A 16,442-nucleotide genomic window follows, 5' to 3' on the forward strand; every position below is an offset into this window, starting at 1 on the left:
AATCCTTGATTCCTGACTGAACAGGAATTTACTTCAGCTTTAAATATACACAGGTTTCTGCCCCAAAACTCTGTTGTAAAGAGATCCAAAGATACTCTGCCCTCGAAGAGAAGAAATTCCTCCCCTTCTCAGTCTTAAATTGGCACCTCTTTAATCTCAGTGACATTTCCCTGATGTTTGTAATTGTTTTAGTGTCTTCCCTCATTTTCGCCTCCTCATTCGCACTTATTCCTGAGGTATTATTTATTTTTTACAATGAAAACAGACTCCATGTCTGTTCAGTTCATCTGCCATTTCCTTATTTTTCCCTATAAATTTGGCAGGCACTGTCTGACCAATGCTCACCTTTATCTTTTTCTAGTTTAAGTACTTGTAGAAACACCAGCTATCTGTTTTTATATTTCCAGCTAGCTTTCTTTCATATTTTAATTTCTCCCTTATTGACAATATCGCCACCTAGTGGTTGAACTTGGTGTTGAAACTCCAGTAGCCATTGAGCAGGAGCTTCTGTCAGAGCCCAGGGTTCAGCAGTACTAGGTGAGTGTCTGACACACAGTTTGATAATTCTCCCAAAATATAAATAACTCAGAATCTTATGTCTGTTTCTTCTCTGTTTTTGGCAGTGCCATGTGAGCAGTGTGCCAGTGTTCAGCAGCATGGAGAGGCCAGGGCTACAGCGTTGGGGCTGGGTGGTGACAGCGGCTGTGGTGATCTGTCTGTTTGTGTACACGGGCACAGGTATGGCACTACAGAGACCGCGGTCAGTTCTGTGTAACGACAGGCAGCACGAGTTGCATTTACGTAGCGTCAAATGCAGCTAGCTTGGGAACACTCACCCCCTGTTTCAGAGGATTGTGGAGTCAAGTCCCACTCCAGCTGCCCAAACAGAGCTGACTCTAGAGTGGAGCTGAGGGAGTGCTGCACTGTCACAGGTGCTGTACTTCAGATGATAAGTTGAATATAAAAATTCTCAGTGCATTCTCTCAGAGAATAATAAGGGGTTTCCACTGGGTCCTGGCTATTTGTGGGAGCTGGCTGAGCACAGGTTAGCTGCTGCCTTTCCCAACATTACAATTCTGGTTAAACTAGAAAGCAAGTACTTATTTGGCTGTAAAGCCATTTGAGACTTAAAATTGTCCTGAAAGGCACAATAGAAATGCAAGACTTTTTATTTTTAGAGCTTAAGACCTAGGTGGCTGAAGGCACATAGGAGCAGAAGGAAGCCCTTCATTCCTCAGGGCTGTTCTGCCATTGAACTGGGTCAGGCTAATCTAGCAACTTGATGGCATTTTCCCACACTAGCCCTGTATCAAAATCCTGGAATTCCCTCCCTCATGGCATTGTGGGTCTACCTGCAGCATACGGACAGCAGCACTTCAAGAAGCCAGCTCACCACCACCACCACCTCAAGGGCAACTAAGGATGGGCAACAAATGCTGGCCTGGCCATTTGAGGCCCATGTCCATTGAGAGAATTTTTAAAAATTAATATCTAGACTTGTATCGATCTCTCTCTTGAATATATACAGTGACCCAAAACTTCTCAGGTCTTTGGGATAAACAATTCACAAACAGCCATCAATTATGAAGTGATTGAAATTGGAGAGTGCATAAACTACCAGAATTGGGCTAACACAGAACAGTGCATTACAGGGACAGGCCTTTCAGCCAACCAACCAAATCTGCACTAACTGTGATTCCATTCTGAACTAATCCCATCTGCCTGTGCGTGATGTGTGTCCCTCTCTTCCCAGCCTGTTCATACATCTGTCTAAATGCCTCTTAAAAGTTGCTGTCATATCTGCTTCTGCCACCTTCCCTGGCAGTGCATTCCTGGCAACTGCCACCCTCTGTTATTTTTTAAAAACACTTGCCTCTCACATCTCCTTTAACCTTTCTCCCTTTCACCTTAATCGTATGTCCCCTAGCATTTGGCATTTCCACATTGAGAAAAAGACTCCACTGTCAACCCCATCTATGCCTCTTATAATTTTATGTACCTCTATCAGGTCGCCCCTCAGCCTCCAATGCTCTTGCGAAAGCAATCTGAGTTTGCCCAACCCCTCCAGATAGCTAATACATCCCAATCCAGGTAAACCTCTCTTGTATCCTTCAACAGCCTTGCTGATTTCAGTTTTCTAAACCTTCCTTTTTCTTTTTGACTAAACTTTTTCAATATCTCTTGACATCCAGGATTTCTGAATTTTGCCATCCTTCTCTTTCATCCTCAGGACCGTACTGATGCTGAAGTCTGACCAATTGGCCTATAAAAGACTTCTACATGTCAGACATGGATTTACTGTCAAACAGCCACACTCATTTCTTCAGTTCCTGCTGAAATACTGTTGTAATTAGCCTTACCCCAATTAGCACTTTCACCAGAGGGCCAGTGTTACCGATAACTATCTTACAACTTAAGGAATTATGATCAATGTTTTCAAAATGCTCTCCCACTGAAACAGTGATCACCTGGCCAGTCTCACTTCCACTACATAGGAGAAAGTGAGGATTGCAGATGCTGGAGATCAGAGTCAAAGTGTGGTGCTGGAAAAGCATAGCCAGTCAGGCAGCACGTGAGGAGCAGGAGAACCGACATTTTGAGCATAAGCTCTTCATCAGGAATGTTGGGGGGAACGGGAAAGGGGTGGTGAGAGATAAATAGGAGGGGAAGGTGGGGCTGGGGGTTGAAGGTAGCTGGGAAGGCGATCAGTAGATGCAGGTAGGGGGGTGATGGTGCTAGGTTGGTGGGAAGGACAATGGACAGGTGGGATAATTCAAGAGGATGGTGCCCAGTTGGAGGGTTGGATCTGGGATGAGGTAGGTGGAGGGGAGGTGAGGAAACTGGTGAAATCAACATTGATGCAGTATGCTTGGAGGGTCCCAAGGACATGCAAGTCTTGGGCCTCCTCCACCACCAAATCCTAGCCACCCGACACCTGGAGGAAGAATGCAGCAACCACATGGAATCAACGTCAATTTCACCAGTTTCCTTGTCTCGGCTCCCTCCACCTCATCCCAGATCCAATCCTCCAACTCGACATCGCCTGTTTGAACTGTCCCACCTGTCCACTTCACCCTCCGGTCCAACCGATCACCATCACCCCCCACCATCTACCTATTGCCATCCCAGTTACTTTCCCTTTGTATTTAGCTCTCAGCCCCTTTCTCTGTGCCCCCCCCCCCCCCCACCAAAGATTCCTGATGAAGGGCTTATGCCTGAATTGTCGATTGCCCTCCTCAGATGCTGTCTGACCTCCTGTGCTTTTCCAGCACCACGCTTTGCGACCCATCCCCAGTACATGTTTTGGTGCCCCCCCTTTCCTTGTTTAGACAATCTACGTATTGTTTTGAGAAGCCCTCCTGGATGCACCAAACATAATCTGCCCCATCTAAGCCCCTGGTGTTGAGCATGTCCCAGTCAATATTGGGTAATCACCCACTACAACAACTATGTTGTTTTCACATCTTTCCATGATCTGTTTACATATCTGTTCTTCTATCTCCTGCTGGCTGTTGGAAGGCCTATAGAATAACCCCATCATAGTGATTGCACCTTCCTTATTCCTGAGTTCTACTCATAAGCCTCGCTGGGTGAGCGCTCCAAGATGTCCTGTTTTAGTGCAGCTTTGACATTCTCCTCAATCAGTAATGCATCTCCCCACCCCTTTTACATAAGTGTTGGACTAATTGATCTATAATTCCCAATTTCCCCTTCACACCTTTCGTGACAATTGCAAATTTCCAATTTAGAGGAATCACTTTAAAGTCATATTAAAGATGATTTGATACTACTTATAAAGCCAATACATTTTGGAAGAGCTTCTTTATACAGAGTTTACTGCTCTGTCGAAATCCATCTGTTCTCTTCCTGGCTGGCTTTTCTATATATATATTTTAGTATCTTTGTTTATTCATTCAGACACTTGAGCTTCACTAGCTGTCCCTATCCTGCCCATCCTAAATATTCTCGAGTAGGTAGTGGTGAGCTGCCGTCTTGGCACACTGCAGTCCATGTGCTGCAGGTAAACCCAAAATGCTGTTGAGGAAGGAGTTTTGGGATTTTGAAGTTAGCATGGTGAGTACTTGGAGGGGAACCTGCAGGTGGCGGTGTTCCCATGTTTCTGTTGCACTTGATCTTCTGAGTGGCTGAGGAAGGTGCTGTCCAAAGGGCCTTAGTGAATAATGGCACTGCATCTTGTAGGTTGATACACACTGCTGGATGTAGGTTTGCTCGCTGAGCTGGAAGGTTCATGTTCAGATATATCATCACCATACTGGGTAACATCTCCAGTGAGCCTCCAGATGAAGCACTGCTGATGATTCCTGCTTTCTATTTATATGTTTAGGTTTCTTTGGGTTGGTGATATCATTTCCTGTGGTTATGTCATTTCCTATGGTGATGTCATTTCTTCTTTTTCTCAGGGGGTGGTAACTGGGGTCCAAGTCAATATGTTTGTTAATAGAGTTCCGGTTGGAATGTCGTGCTTCTAGGAATTCCCATGCGTGTCTCTATTTTGCTTGTCCTAGGATGGATGTGTTGTCCCAATAAAAGTGCTGTCCTTCCTCATCTGTATGTAAGGATACTAGTGAGAGGGGGGTCATGTCATTTTGTGGCTAGTTGATGTTCATGTATCCTGGTGGCTAGTTTTCTGCCTGTTTGTCCAATGTAGTGTTTGTTACAGTTCTTGCACAGTATTTTGTAAATGACATTAGTTTTGCTTGTTGCCTGTATGGGGTTTTTAAAGTTCATTAACTGCTGTTTTAGAGTGTTGGTGGGTTTGTGGACGACCATGATGCCAAGGAGTCTGAGTAGTCTGGCTGGAGTAGTCTGGATATACACTACTGCTACTGAGCATCAGTGATGGTGGGAGTAGATGTGGTGCCAGTCAAGTAGTCCACTTTGTCCAGGATGGCATCAAGCCTGAGTAATTTATGTTACATTCATCTAGGTGATTGGGGGTGTTCCATCACATTCCCCACTTGTGCATTGTAGATGGTGGACAGGCTTTGGGGAGTCAGGAGGTGAGTGACTCACTCTGGGGTTCCTAGCCTCTGACCTACTCTTACCATTTATATATCATTGAATGTTTAGATTTTCTTGTGTTGGAGATGGTCATCGGCCGGCATTTGTCTGGCACAAATGTTGTTTGCTGCTTGTCAATTGTCCACCACTATTCACGCCAGCATCCAATCAAACTGCAAGAGCTTCGATCTGATCTGTTGGTTGTGAAACCACTTAATTTTATCTATCATTTGCTCCTTCTGCTGTTTGGCATGCAAGTCATCTTGTTTGGTAGCTTCAACAGTGTGGACACCTCATTATTAGGTGTGCCCTCCTGCACACTTCATTGAACTAGCATTAATCCCCTGGTTTGATGGTTGAGTGGGGGATCTGTTGGGCCATGAGCTTACAGATTGTGCTGGAGTACAGTTCTGCTGCTGTCGATGGCCCACAGTGCCTCATGCCCCAGTATTGAGTTGCTAGAGCTGTTTGATGTCTGTCCCATTTGGTGTAGTGGTAGTGCCACACAACATCATGGGGAGTTTTCTCAGACTGAAGCTGGGACTTTGCCTCCACAAGGATTGTGTGGTGGTCACTCTCTTAGCAATGCTGCTATGCATTGATGCATCTACAACGGGCAGACTGAGGATGCAGCTTTCCCTCTTGCTAGTTTCCTTGCTATTTGGCACAGATCAAGTTTAACAGTAAGGTCCTTCTAGACTCGACCAGCTGGGTCAGTCAGGTGAACCACTAGCGGCTCGTGAATAATTAATTCCCATCACTTTTTAACCAGTTTATATTGATCGACTAGGTGTTTAGCATCCTATCAACAAAATTCAATGCTCTAAGTTTGGAAGCTTGCTATACTTGTATTTTAGTGTGATCTCTGTATTAGTTTTGCCCATCTCTTTGCTTGTCCAAGGCTATCTTTTTTTTTTGACCCGCTCAGAGCGTAACCTGATTTTCTACAGGTTTTATAATAAATGAATAAAGAAAATTTCGACAACTGCCACTGAACATGTATCATTACAACATTAAACCAAGATTACAATGTTCTGTGTCAGACTCATCATGTTGAAGTCAGTTACCCAAATTTATAATCTTAGTTGTTTCTCCCATTCAAACCCATATCAGTTAGCAGTTATTCATATGATCAGGTTGAGATAAATGTTCGCACATCTTTAGCCTGTTAACCATATTTCTCACCACTGAATTTTATATCATTCCTTGTTGGTCCCAGGCCATACTGATGCACACAACACTGGGGGCGATTTAATCTACACCTAATCCTATGCTGCTCCTGTCCTGGGAGTGTTTAATGGGGACAATTTAGACGAAGCTTTACTTTGCTATAACCTCATTCTGTACTTGATTGACAGGGTTTGATGAGACTGTGGTGTCTCATCATCTATTTTGTTTTTAAATGGCTGTATACCATTGGTTTAGGCAGTATGTCCCAATATGAGCCTACAGCACACCCAGTACCCGTCCCCCTTACTTGGTCTTGACTGAATGTTTCTCTCTCCAGGAGTCTGTGGTTTCCTGACGTTTGGCTCCAGTGTCAATGTCGATGTGCTATTGTCCTACCCATCGACTGATATCTCCGTCACCATCGCCCGTGCTTCCATCACCCTCTGTGTGGTCACATCCTACCCCATCCTTCATTTCTGCGGCAGGTGAGATTTCTGGTCAGGCCTGAGAGAGGGGAATGGGCAACGCAGAACAAACCAGGCCGAAGGCTGCAGTCAGCCCGTGGCTTCAGCATCTTTAATTGCTGCTGTAAGCAGTGTTCAAAAGGGAAGGCCTCTCGAATTGTTTGTTCACTCACTGTCGATCTGTACGTTGACTCCATCACCCGGAATGGAACAAAAATGTGTTTAGAATTCTGACGAGCTTCAGTTATTTTTACGAGTGAGTTCCAAATTCCCATGATGCTTTTTGCCTGACAGAACGCTTCCTGACATCACTCAGAATGGCCTAGGTCTGACATAGTAAGTTCTGTCCCCTTATCCCGGAGAGGAGCTAATCAGAAAACGTATCATACTCTGCCTCCTCCAGCAAACTCTTCTGTCACCAGTGACCCATGCTGGTCAAAGCTGGAGCTGCTAATCAACCACTCGATGACCAATTGTAAAGCATTCTGAGATTTCCTGTCTGAGGGACCGTTGGTGGTTTTCTGTAGAGCTCATGGGTGGGTTTACTGTGAATAGCCACTGGGTCCTTGGTACCGCAGAGGTTGTATATCTGCTTTTTATGTCTGGACGGTGTGAGGGGAGGATTTTAGCCTCTGACCTTCAGCCAAGGAGTGAACGGAGGGCTGTGCCCCCCAGTCAGGAGTAGTCATCTTAAGAGAAGGATGTTGGGGCAGGAAAGAGAAAGGCAGATTCGGGTAGTTGGGGTATACCTCTAAGCAACAGTTCTGTCAGTTCCTGGTGTTAATAAATCCAATGCACTTTCAGGATATGGACAGGACACCCTTTTGAACAGGCTCGGTGAACAGTATCCTTTGAGTGTGTCACTTCCCCTCCACCACCTGCTCCCTCCATCTCCTTCCCCAACACTCCCCAAAATCCTCCTCATTCTCCTCCCTCCACACCCCGCACCACCTTGCTCTTCTCCATCTCCCTTCATCTCGCCCCATCCCAACCTCGCCCTGCTCCATCTCGCCCCCCCGCCACCTCGCCCCCCCCGCCACCTCGCCCCCCCCGCCACCTCGCCCCCCCCGCCACCTCGCCCCCCCCGCCACCTCGCCCCCCCCGCCACCTCGCCCCCCCCGCCACCTCGCCCCCCCCGCCACCTCGCCCCCCCCGCCACCTCGCCCCCCCCGCCACCTCGCCCCCCCCGCCACCTCGCCCCCCCCGCCACCTCGCCCCCCCCGCCACCTCGCCCCCCCCGCCACCTCGCCCCCCCCGCCACCTCGCCCCCCCCGCCACCTCGCCCCCCCCGCCACCTCGCCCCCCCCGCCACCTCGCCCCCCCCGCCACCTCGCCCCCCCCGCCACCTCGCCCCCCCCGCCACCTCGCCCCCCCCGCCACCTCGCCCCCCCCGCCACCTCGCCCCCCCCGCCACCTCGCCCCCCCCGCCACCTCGCCCCCCCCGCCACCTCGCCCCCCCCGCCACCTCGCCCCCCCCGCCACCTCGCCCCCCCCGCCACCTCGCCCCCCCCGCCACCTCGCCCCCCCCGCCACCTCGCCCCCCCCGCCACCTCGCCCCCCCCGCCACCTCGCCCCCCCCGCCACCTCGCCCCCCCCGCCACCTCGCCCCCCCCGCCACCTCGCCCCCCCCGCCACCTCGCCCCCCCCGCCACCTCGCCCCCCCCGCCACCTCGCCCCCCCCGCCACCTCGCCCCCCCCGCCACCTCGCCCCCCCCGCCACCTCGCCCCCCCCGCCACCTCGCCCCCCCCGCCACCTCGCCCCCCCCGCCACCTCGCCCCCCCCGCCACCTCGCCCCCCCCGCCACCTCGCCCCCCCCGCCACCTCGCCCCCCCCGCCACCTCGCCCCCCCCGCCACCTCGCCCCCCCCGCCACCTCGCCCCCCCCGCCACCTCGCCCCCCCCGCCACCTCGCCCCCCCCGCCACCTCGCCCCCCCCGCCACCTCGCCCCCCCCGCCACCTCGCCCCCCCCGCCACCTCGCCCCCCCCGCCACCTCGCCCCCCCCGCCACCTCGCCCCCCCCGCCACCTCGCCCCCCCCGCCACCTCGCCCCCCCCGCCACCTCGCCCCCCCCGCCACCTCGCCCCCCCCGCCACCTCGCCCCCCCCGCCACCTCGCCCCCCCCGCCACCTCGCCCCCCCCGCCACCTCGCCCCCCCCGCCACCTCGCCCCCCCCGCCACCTCGCCCCCCCCGCCACCTCGCCCCCCCCGCCACCTCGCCCCCCCCGCCACCTCGCCCCCCCCGCCACCTCGCCCCCCCCGCCACCTCGCCCCCCCCGCCACCTCGCCCCCCCCGCCACCTCGCCCCCCCCGCCACCTCGCCCCCCCCGCCACCTCGCCCCCCCCGCCACCTCGCCCCCCCCGCCACCTCGCCCCCCCCGCCACCTCGCCCCCCCCGCCACCTCGCCCCCCCCGCCACCTCGCCCCCCCCGCCACCTCGCCCCCCCCGCCACCTCGCCCCCCCCGCCACCTCGCCCCCCCCGCCACCTCGCCCCCCCCGCCACCTCGCCCCCCCCGCCACCTCGCCCCCCCCGCCACCTCGCCCCCCCCGCCACCTCGCCCCCCCCGCCACCTCGCCCCCCCCGCCACCTCGCCCCCCCCGCCACCTCGCCCCCCCCGCCACCTCGCCCCCCCCGCCACCTCGCCCCCCCCGCCACCTCGCCCCCCCCGCCACCTCGCCCCCCCCGCCACCTCGCCCCCCCCGCCACCTCGCCCCCCCCGCCACCTCGCCCCCCCCGCCACCTCGCCCCCCCCGCCACCTCGCCCCCCCCGCCACCTCGCCCCCCCCGCCACCTCGCCCCCCCCGCCACCTCGCCCCCCCCGCCACCTCGCCCCCCCCGCCACCTCGCCCCCCCCGCCACCTCGCCCCCCCCGCCACCTCGCCCCCCCCGCCACCTCGCCCCCCCCGCCACCTCGCCCCCCCCGCCACCTCGCCCCCCCCGCCACCTCGCCCCCCCCGCCACCTCGCCCCCCCCGCCACCTCGCCCCCCCCGCCACCTCGCCCCCCCCGCCACCTCGCCCCCCCCGCCACCTCGCCCCCCCCGCCACCTCGCCCCCCCCGCCACCTCGCCCCCCCCGCCACCTCGCCCCCCCCGCCACCTCGCCCCCCCCGCCACCTCGCCCCCCCCGCCACCTCGCCCCCCCCGCCACCTCGCCCCCCCCGCCACCTCGCCCCCCCCGCCACCTCGCCCCCCCCGCCACCTCGCCCCCCCCGCCACCTCGCCCCCCCCGCCACCTCGCCCCCCCCGCCACCTCGCCCCCCCCGCCACCTCGCCCCCCCCGCCACCTCGCCCCCCCCGCCACCTCGCCCCCCCCGCCACCTCGCCCCCCCCGCCACCTCGCCCCCCCCGCCACCTCGCCCCCCCCGCCACCTCGCCCCCCCCGCCACCTCGCCCCCCCCGCCACCTCGCCCCCCCCGCCACCTCGCCCCCCCCGCCACCTCGCCCCCCCGCCACCTCGCCCCCCCCGCCACCTCGCCCCCCCCGCCACCTCGCCCCCCCCGCCACCTCGCCCCCCCCGCCACCTCGCCCCCCCCGCCACCTCGCCCCCCCCGCCACCTCGCCCCCCCCGCCACCTCGCCCCCCCCGCCACCTCGCCCCCCCCGCCACCTCGCCCCCCCCGCCACCTCGCCCCCCCCGCCACCTCGCCCCCCCCGCCACCTCGCCCCCCCCGCCACCTCGCCCCCCCCGCCACCTCGCCCCCCCCGCCACCTCGCCCCCCCCGCCACCTCGCCCCCCCCGCCACCTCGCCCCCCCCGCCACCTCGCCCCCCCCGCCACCTCGCCCCCCCCGCCACCTCGCCCCCCCCGCCACCTCGCCCCCCCCGCCACCTCGCCCCCCCCGCCACCTCGCCCCCCCCGCCACCTCGCCCCCCCCGCCACCTCGCCCCCCCCGCCACCTCGCCCCCCCCGCCACCTCGCCCCCCCCGCCACCTCGCCCCCCCCGCCACCTCGCCCCCCCCGCCACCTCGCCCCCCCCGCCACCTCGCCCCCCCCGCCACCTCGCCCCCCCCGCCACCTCGCCCCCCCCGCCACCTCGCCCCCCCCGCCACCTCGCCCCCCCCGCCACCTCGCCCCCCCCGCCACCTCGCCCCCCCCGCCACCTCGCCCCCCCCGCCACCTCGCCCCCCCCGCCACCTCGCCCCCCCCGCCACCTCGCCCCCCCCGCCACCTCGCCCCCCCCGCCACCTCGCCCCCCCCGCCACCTCGCCCCCCCCGCCACCTCGCCCCCCCCGCCACCTCGCCCCCCCCGCCACCCCGCCCCCCCGCCACCCCGCCCCCTCGCCCCCCCGCCCCCTCGCCCCCCCGCCCCCTCGCCCCCCCGCCCCCTCGCCCCCCCGCCACCTCGCCCCCCCGCCACCTCGCCCCCCCGCCACCTCGCCCCCCCGCCACCTCGCCCCCCCGCCACCTCGCCCCCCCGCCACCTCGCCCCCCCGCCACCTCGCCCCCCCGCCACCTCGCCCCCCCGCCACCTCGCCCCCCCGCCACCTCGCCCCCCCGCCACCTCGCCCCCCCGCCACCTCGCCCCCCCGCCACCTCGCCCCCCCGCCACCTCGCCCCCCCGCCACCTCGCCCCCCCGCCACCTCGCCCCCCCGCCACCTCGCCCCCCCGCCACCTCGCCCCCCCGCCACCTCGCCCCCCCGCCACCTCGCCCCCCCGCCACCTCGCCCCCCCGCCACCTCGCCCCCCCGCCACCTCGCCCCCCCGCCACCTCGCCCCCCCGCCACCTCGCCCCCCCGCCACCTCGCCCCCCCGCCACCTCGCCCCCCCGCCACCTCGCCCCCCCGCCACCTCGCCCCCCCGCCCCCCCGCCCCCCCGCCACCCCGCCCCCCCGCCACCCCGCCCCCCCCGCCACCCCGCCCCCCCGCCACCCCGCCCCCCCGCCACCTCGCCCCCCCGCCACCTCGCCCCCCCGCCACCTCGCCCCCCCCGCCACCTCGCCCCCCCGCCACCTCGCCCCCCCGCCCCCCCGCCCCCCCGCCCCCCCGCCCCCCCTCGCCACCCCGCCACCTCTTCCACCCCCAACCCCCTTGCAATGCCTCTATCTCCCTCCCTTTGCTCTCTCCCCATCACGTTCTTGCTCTTTCCTCACTGCAGGTCTGTGATTGAAGGCCTTTGGGTCCGTTACATGGGGGAGGATGTAGACCTGTCCCGGGAACGACGACGCCGGCTGCTGCAGACCCTTGTCTGGTTCTTCCTCACCCTGGTCCTGGCGCTGTTCATCCCAGACATTGGGAAAGTGATCTCTGTGATTGGGGGATTGGCTGCCTGCTTCATCCTTGTCTTCCCAGGTGGAGTAGCTCAGGATGGGGAACGGGCCTGCACGGTATTCGGGGGGGCTTTTGGGCAGAGGGGAAGGAGTGGTGCTGGCTGATAGTGAAGAGGGCCGAGAGAGGAGAGGAAAGATAGCGGTGCTCAGGGGATGTGCCCACATTGCTGTTAAATCGGTGTGTGGGTTCAGCATGTCCTCTCACTGAAGGTAGTGGTGAGGCTGCTATGTGATTGCTTGCCTGGAAGTAGGCTGTGCACACGATGTTGTTGACTGAGATGCAAGTTCAAAACCCATCATTGCAAGCTTAAACTCAGTTCATTCAATAAAAAATTAGGATTAGAAGTTAGTCTGACTAATGGTGAACATCATAGCATTGATTATTGGAAAAACAAATCTAGTTTGCCGATACCTTTGAGGGAAGGAAGCTGCTGTCCTTACCCAGTCTGGCCTACATGTGACTCCAGACCCACTGCAAAATGGCAGATCTTCACTGGCCATAAAGCTCAAGCAAGTTAGATTGGAGCGCCTGGTGGGTAAGCTGTGTTGATATTGGGTAGGAACACTCTGTAGTTTTGTAGGGAGGTGCTGAAGAGGCAAATGGCACACATTTGAAGGTGACATTAAATGGAAGCCCCATCACTGCAAAGAAGGGCAGCAGAATCCTCTACCCTCATTACTATATCTATTATTCTGTTAAGTTTTCCCGTCGAGTTAAGTTATTCTAAGTTCTTCTTTCTTTTAACTATACTACTTAGAGTCTTAGAAATGTACAGCATGGAAACAGATCCTTCGGTCCAACCTGTCCATGCCGACCAGATATCCCAACCCAATCCAGTCGTATTTGCCAACATTTGGCCCATATCCCCCTCAACCATTCCTATTCATATATCCATCCAGATGTCTTTTAAATGCTATAATTGTACCAGTCTCCACCAGTTCCTGTGGTAGCTCATGCCATACACGCACCACTCCCTGCGTGAAAAAGTTGCCCTTTAGGTCCCTTTTCTATCTTTCCCCTCTCGCCCTAAACCTCTAGATCTGGACTCCCCCACCCCAGGGAAAAGACCTTGCACATTTATCCTATCCATGCTCCTCATGATTTTATTGAATAAATTGTTTTGCTTCATGCAGTTTGACCAGTCGAGAACACAACACTTTAAATTTAACTTTGGAATAAGAGCGAGTCAGGGTCTGGGCTACCTTTTCCAAATATTTTGAGGGGTCGAGTCTGGTCCACAACAATTTATTCATGATATATAGGCATTGCTGGCTAGGCCAGCATTTATTGCCAATCCCTAATTGTCCACAGAGCAGTTAAGAGTCAACCAAATGGCTGTAGGTCTGGAGTCATTTGTAGGCCAGACCAGGTAAGGACTGCGGGTTCATTTCGTAAAGGACATTAGTGAACCAGATAGGTTTTCCTGACAATTGACATGGATTCATGGTCATTATTAGACTCTCAATTCCAGGTTTTTATTTTTGTTTTGTCTATTGAATTCAAATTCCACCATTTTGCCATGGTGGGATTCAAATCTGGGTCCTGAGAACTTTACCTGGGTCTCTGGATTACCAGTCCCAACAATTATCCCATTAAGCCATCGCCTTCCCCAGATTCTGTTCTGAGTGGGCATGTTTTTCTCATCTAACTACTTTGATCAGCCCCCTCATGGTTTTGAAAACCTCTATCTGATCTGATTTTAGCCTTCCCATCTTCAAGAAAAATGGTCTCTATCTCTTCAATCCATCCCCATAACTGAAGTTTCTCATCCCTGGAGCCGTTCTTGTGTAAATCACCACTACTTTCTCCCCAGCATAATCAGTCCTTACTGTAGTGTACCTAGAACGGTCTGCAGTACTCCAGCTGAGGTCTGACAAGTATCTTACACAAGTTCGAGATCATTTACTCTTGTAGTCTGTCCTTGTTAATAAAGCATACTGTATCCTCAACTTTATCAGGCAGGGCAGTCAGAATCACACCACACGGTGTGCAGAAAGAGGTTTCCATGTATAGCAAGTCATTGTGGTCTCATATGCATGCAAATCAATTCAGTACCATCTTGCATTTATGCCATGTTGTCTGTTTAGGACTCTGCCTGATTGAAGCAAAGCTAGCAGAGATTCAGCATGTCGATTCGAGCAGGTAATCCCTGACTGATGAACATTTGCAGAGTGAGGAACACAGCCTTGGACTGTGGGGAGCATGGGGCAGTCTGTGAGGGGAGGGGGAGGTAACTGTGGGGATCAGGGAGAGTGCGTACTGTGGGTATCTGGAGGTGGGGTCGGGAGGCACGGTTACCGCGGGCACCAGGGAATTGGAGGGGGGAAATATTGCAGGGAGGGGGCGTACGTCGGGAATGGTGGAGGGGGGGGTTACTGTGGGGACCGGGCAGGGTGTTGAGGGAGATGGCGGTAGGGATGGTGCAAGCGATTGGGGTGTGGGGAGCAGGGAGCTTGGGGGGGTGGGTGATGATGGTTGTGGCTTTGGACAGTGCTATTTAAGTCTTTAGTGAATTCCTGCACTGCATCTTGTAGATCAGACACACCGCTGCTCCTGAGTCAGTGGTGGAGGGAGTGTTGTAGGTGCTGAGTTGGGGAGCCTGTCAGGTGGGCTGCTTTGTACTAGATATAACAATAATAACAATAACGTTATCATGCCATTAGTAATGCCATTGAATATCCAAGACAGATCGTGAAATTCTGTCTTGTTGGAGATAATTGCCTGGCACTTGTGAATGTTACCTGAAAGCTATCAGTTCATGTCTGAACGTTGTCCATATCTGGGATGTGCTCACAGACTGCTTCAGCATCTGAGGAGCTCTTTACTGGAGAAGGTCTAAACCTGTGCCAGAAAATGGGATATCTTGGCGGTTTGATGGCTAACTGCGTTCATTCCTTTGTCGTCTTGACCCTGTTTTTACCTTGTATGTGTGTTGCACTGGTTTTCCAATGGATTTCTGTTCTTTAACAGCAATGTCTCTCTGTCTCACTCCAGCTGGTGGGCCTCAGTGCTGTGCGGGATCTTCATGGTGTGCGCAGGAGCTTTCATCTTTGGCCAGAGTACGGTGAACTCTATCTACCAGGACCTCCGTAACTGAGCCCCAGATCCCACAGCCTCCTCTTCATCCTCTTGTGATGTTTTCCACACCAGGTTGGTAGCCAGTTGATGCAGTCCGAAGGGCATTGGACTGAAGCTCCAATGAAATGTTTACACGGACTCTGCGAAGGCCTGCCAGCCGGGACACAACGACAATTCCCTCTGCTGTCGGAGGATCAGAGTCCGCAATGACCCTTGGTGCTCTGGCATTTACTGTTCGGAGTGTCGCAATCCTGGTGATTCTGCCACTCTCTTGTTTGTCACTGATTTTTTTTTGTCTAAACCTTGAGGACCTCTGCTTCACTGTGTCATGGAGCTGATGACACTGCGCTGTCCTGGCTGTGATCACAGGAGAGTTTGGGGCATCCTTTGGAAATAACTCCCCAGAAGGTTTGGTACAGCGTGGCAACCCAGATTCTCCCTTTTTTTTTGGAAAGCTGCTCCCTGACTCGATCAGAGATTTGTGAGACTTTGGTGCAGGAACGAACCGGTGACCATTCTCTTTCCAGAAAGTGGTTTGTTTGTTCTATTTCTCCTGAGCCCTCCCATTTGTCACGAGATTTTTCTATCCCAGCAGGCGAGACTCCCTACCAGGTTTCGGTTTCTAGGTCAGCACCAAGTGGAGATGAGTGGGTTTCTGAATCTCTCCTTTCTGCTTGTGGTGAACTGAGCCCTTGATGTGCAGCCTCCCGTTCCAATGTGTGTGTTTATGGTTGTATAAAGTGAGATGATTGTTCAAAATGTTTGCCAACAACTGCTCATGGTGAGATTTTTAACATCCATTCCTGATTAAATATCGTGGTCATTCTGGCAGTGCAAGAATACTTAAGAACAACAGAACTGGCTCGAGGGGCTGAATAGTCCCGAATTCACTCGGTTGTAACTCCTTTGCCTAAATCTTGGGATGGTCTGGAGCGACCCAGTGCTCCCATGAGTGGGACGGGAGCATTGGCAGTGAAATGGTTGAAGGTGGGAGGAAGGTCTGATTTGTGGTGGTTGAACAGTGGGGCAGGTTTGGTTTTAACGCCACACAATAGGAGTGCTCCAGATTGTCGGTGCTGGGTGTGGGTGGGTGGCTGTGTTCAGTGAGGCCTCTCCTCTAAAAGCCCCTGAGCCCCCAGACAGCTGGTCTGTCTCTGTCCCCACCATGGGACTCTCTCTCAAAGGTAACAACTGAAACTCACTGCCACCTAATTGTTCTTGGGTTTTTTTTTGTAAGCTTTTACTGGGTTCATCTCCTTTCAGAAGTTACTGTGCTTCAAAATAATTCTCAGAACAGGAACCTTTATCCATTTTTCCTATCTTTTCAAAACGCTCTAAATTCCAAACATATATTTGACCGAGCCAGTACACTGCCTGAGTGGATATCCTCCAGATGAAGTCCTTGTCTGCCTATTCCAGCTGATTGCACAGGGATATTTG

The 16,442-nt window shown here is 56.5% G+C and overlaps 1 protein-coding gene across 2 annotated transcripts in view; it reads left to right on the forward strand.

Moving 5' to 3' along the window:
• Positions 1-15,833, forward strand: part of slc38a7 (solute carrier family 38 member 7) — a 34,106-nt gene extending 18,273 nt beyond the window's left edge. For both annotated transcript variants that reach the window (XM_072547592.1, XM_072547593.1), the window contains 5 exons: positions 624-738; positions 6,530-6,677; positions 11,752-11,945; positions 14,012-14,066; positions 14,919-15,833. In XM_072547592.1, the coding sequence (XP_072403693.1) occupies positions 624-738; positions 6,530-6,677; positions 11,752-11,945; positions 14,012-14,066; positions 14,919-15,021 (615 nt within the window). In that variant the 3' untranslated portion in view covers positions 15,022-15,833. The remainder of the gene's footprint in view (positions 1-623; positions 739-6,529; positions 6,678-11,751; positions 11,946-14,011; positions 14,067-14,918) is intronic.
• Positions 15,834-16,442: the final 609 nt, after the last annotated feature.

The sequence above is a fragment of the Chiloscyllium punctatum genome, chromosome 26 (genome assembly GCF_047496795.1).
Source record: "Chiloscyllium punctatum isolate Juve2018m chromosome 26, sChiPun1.3, whole genome shotgun sequence".
NCBI classification, from domain to species: Eukaryota; Metazoa; Chordata; class Chondrichthyes; order Orectolobiformes; family Hemiscylliidae; genus Chiloscyllium; species Chiloscyllium punctatum.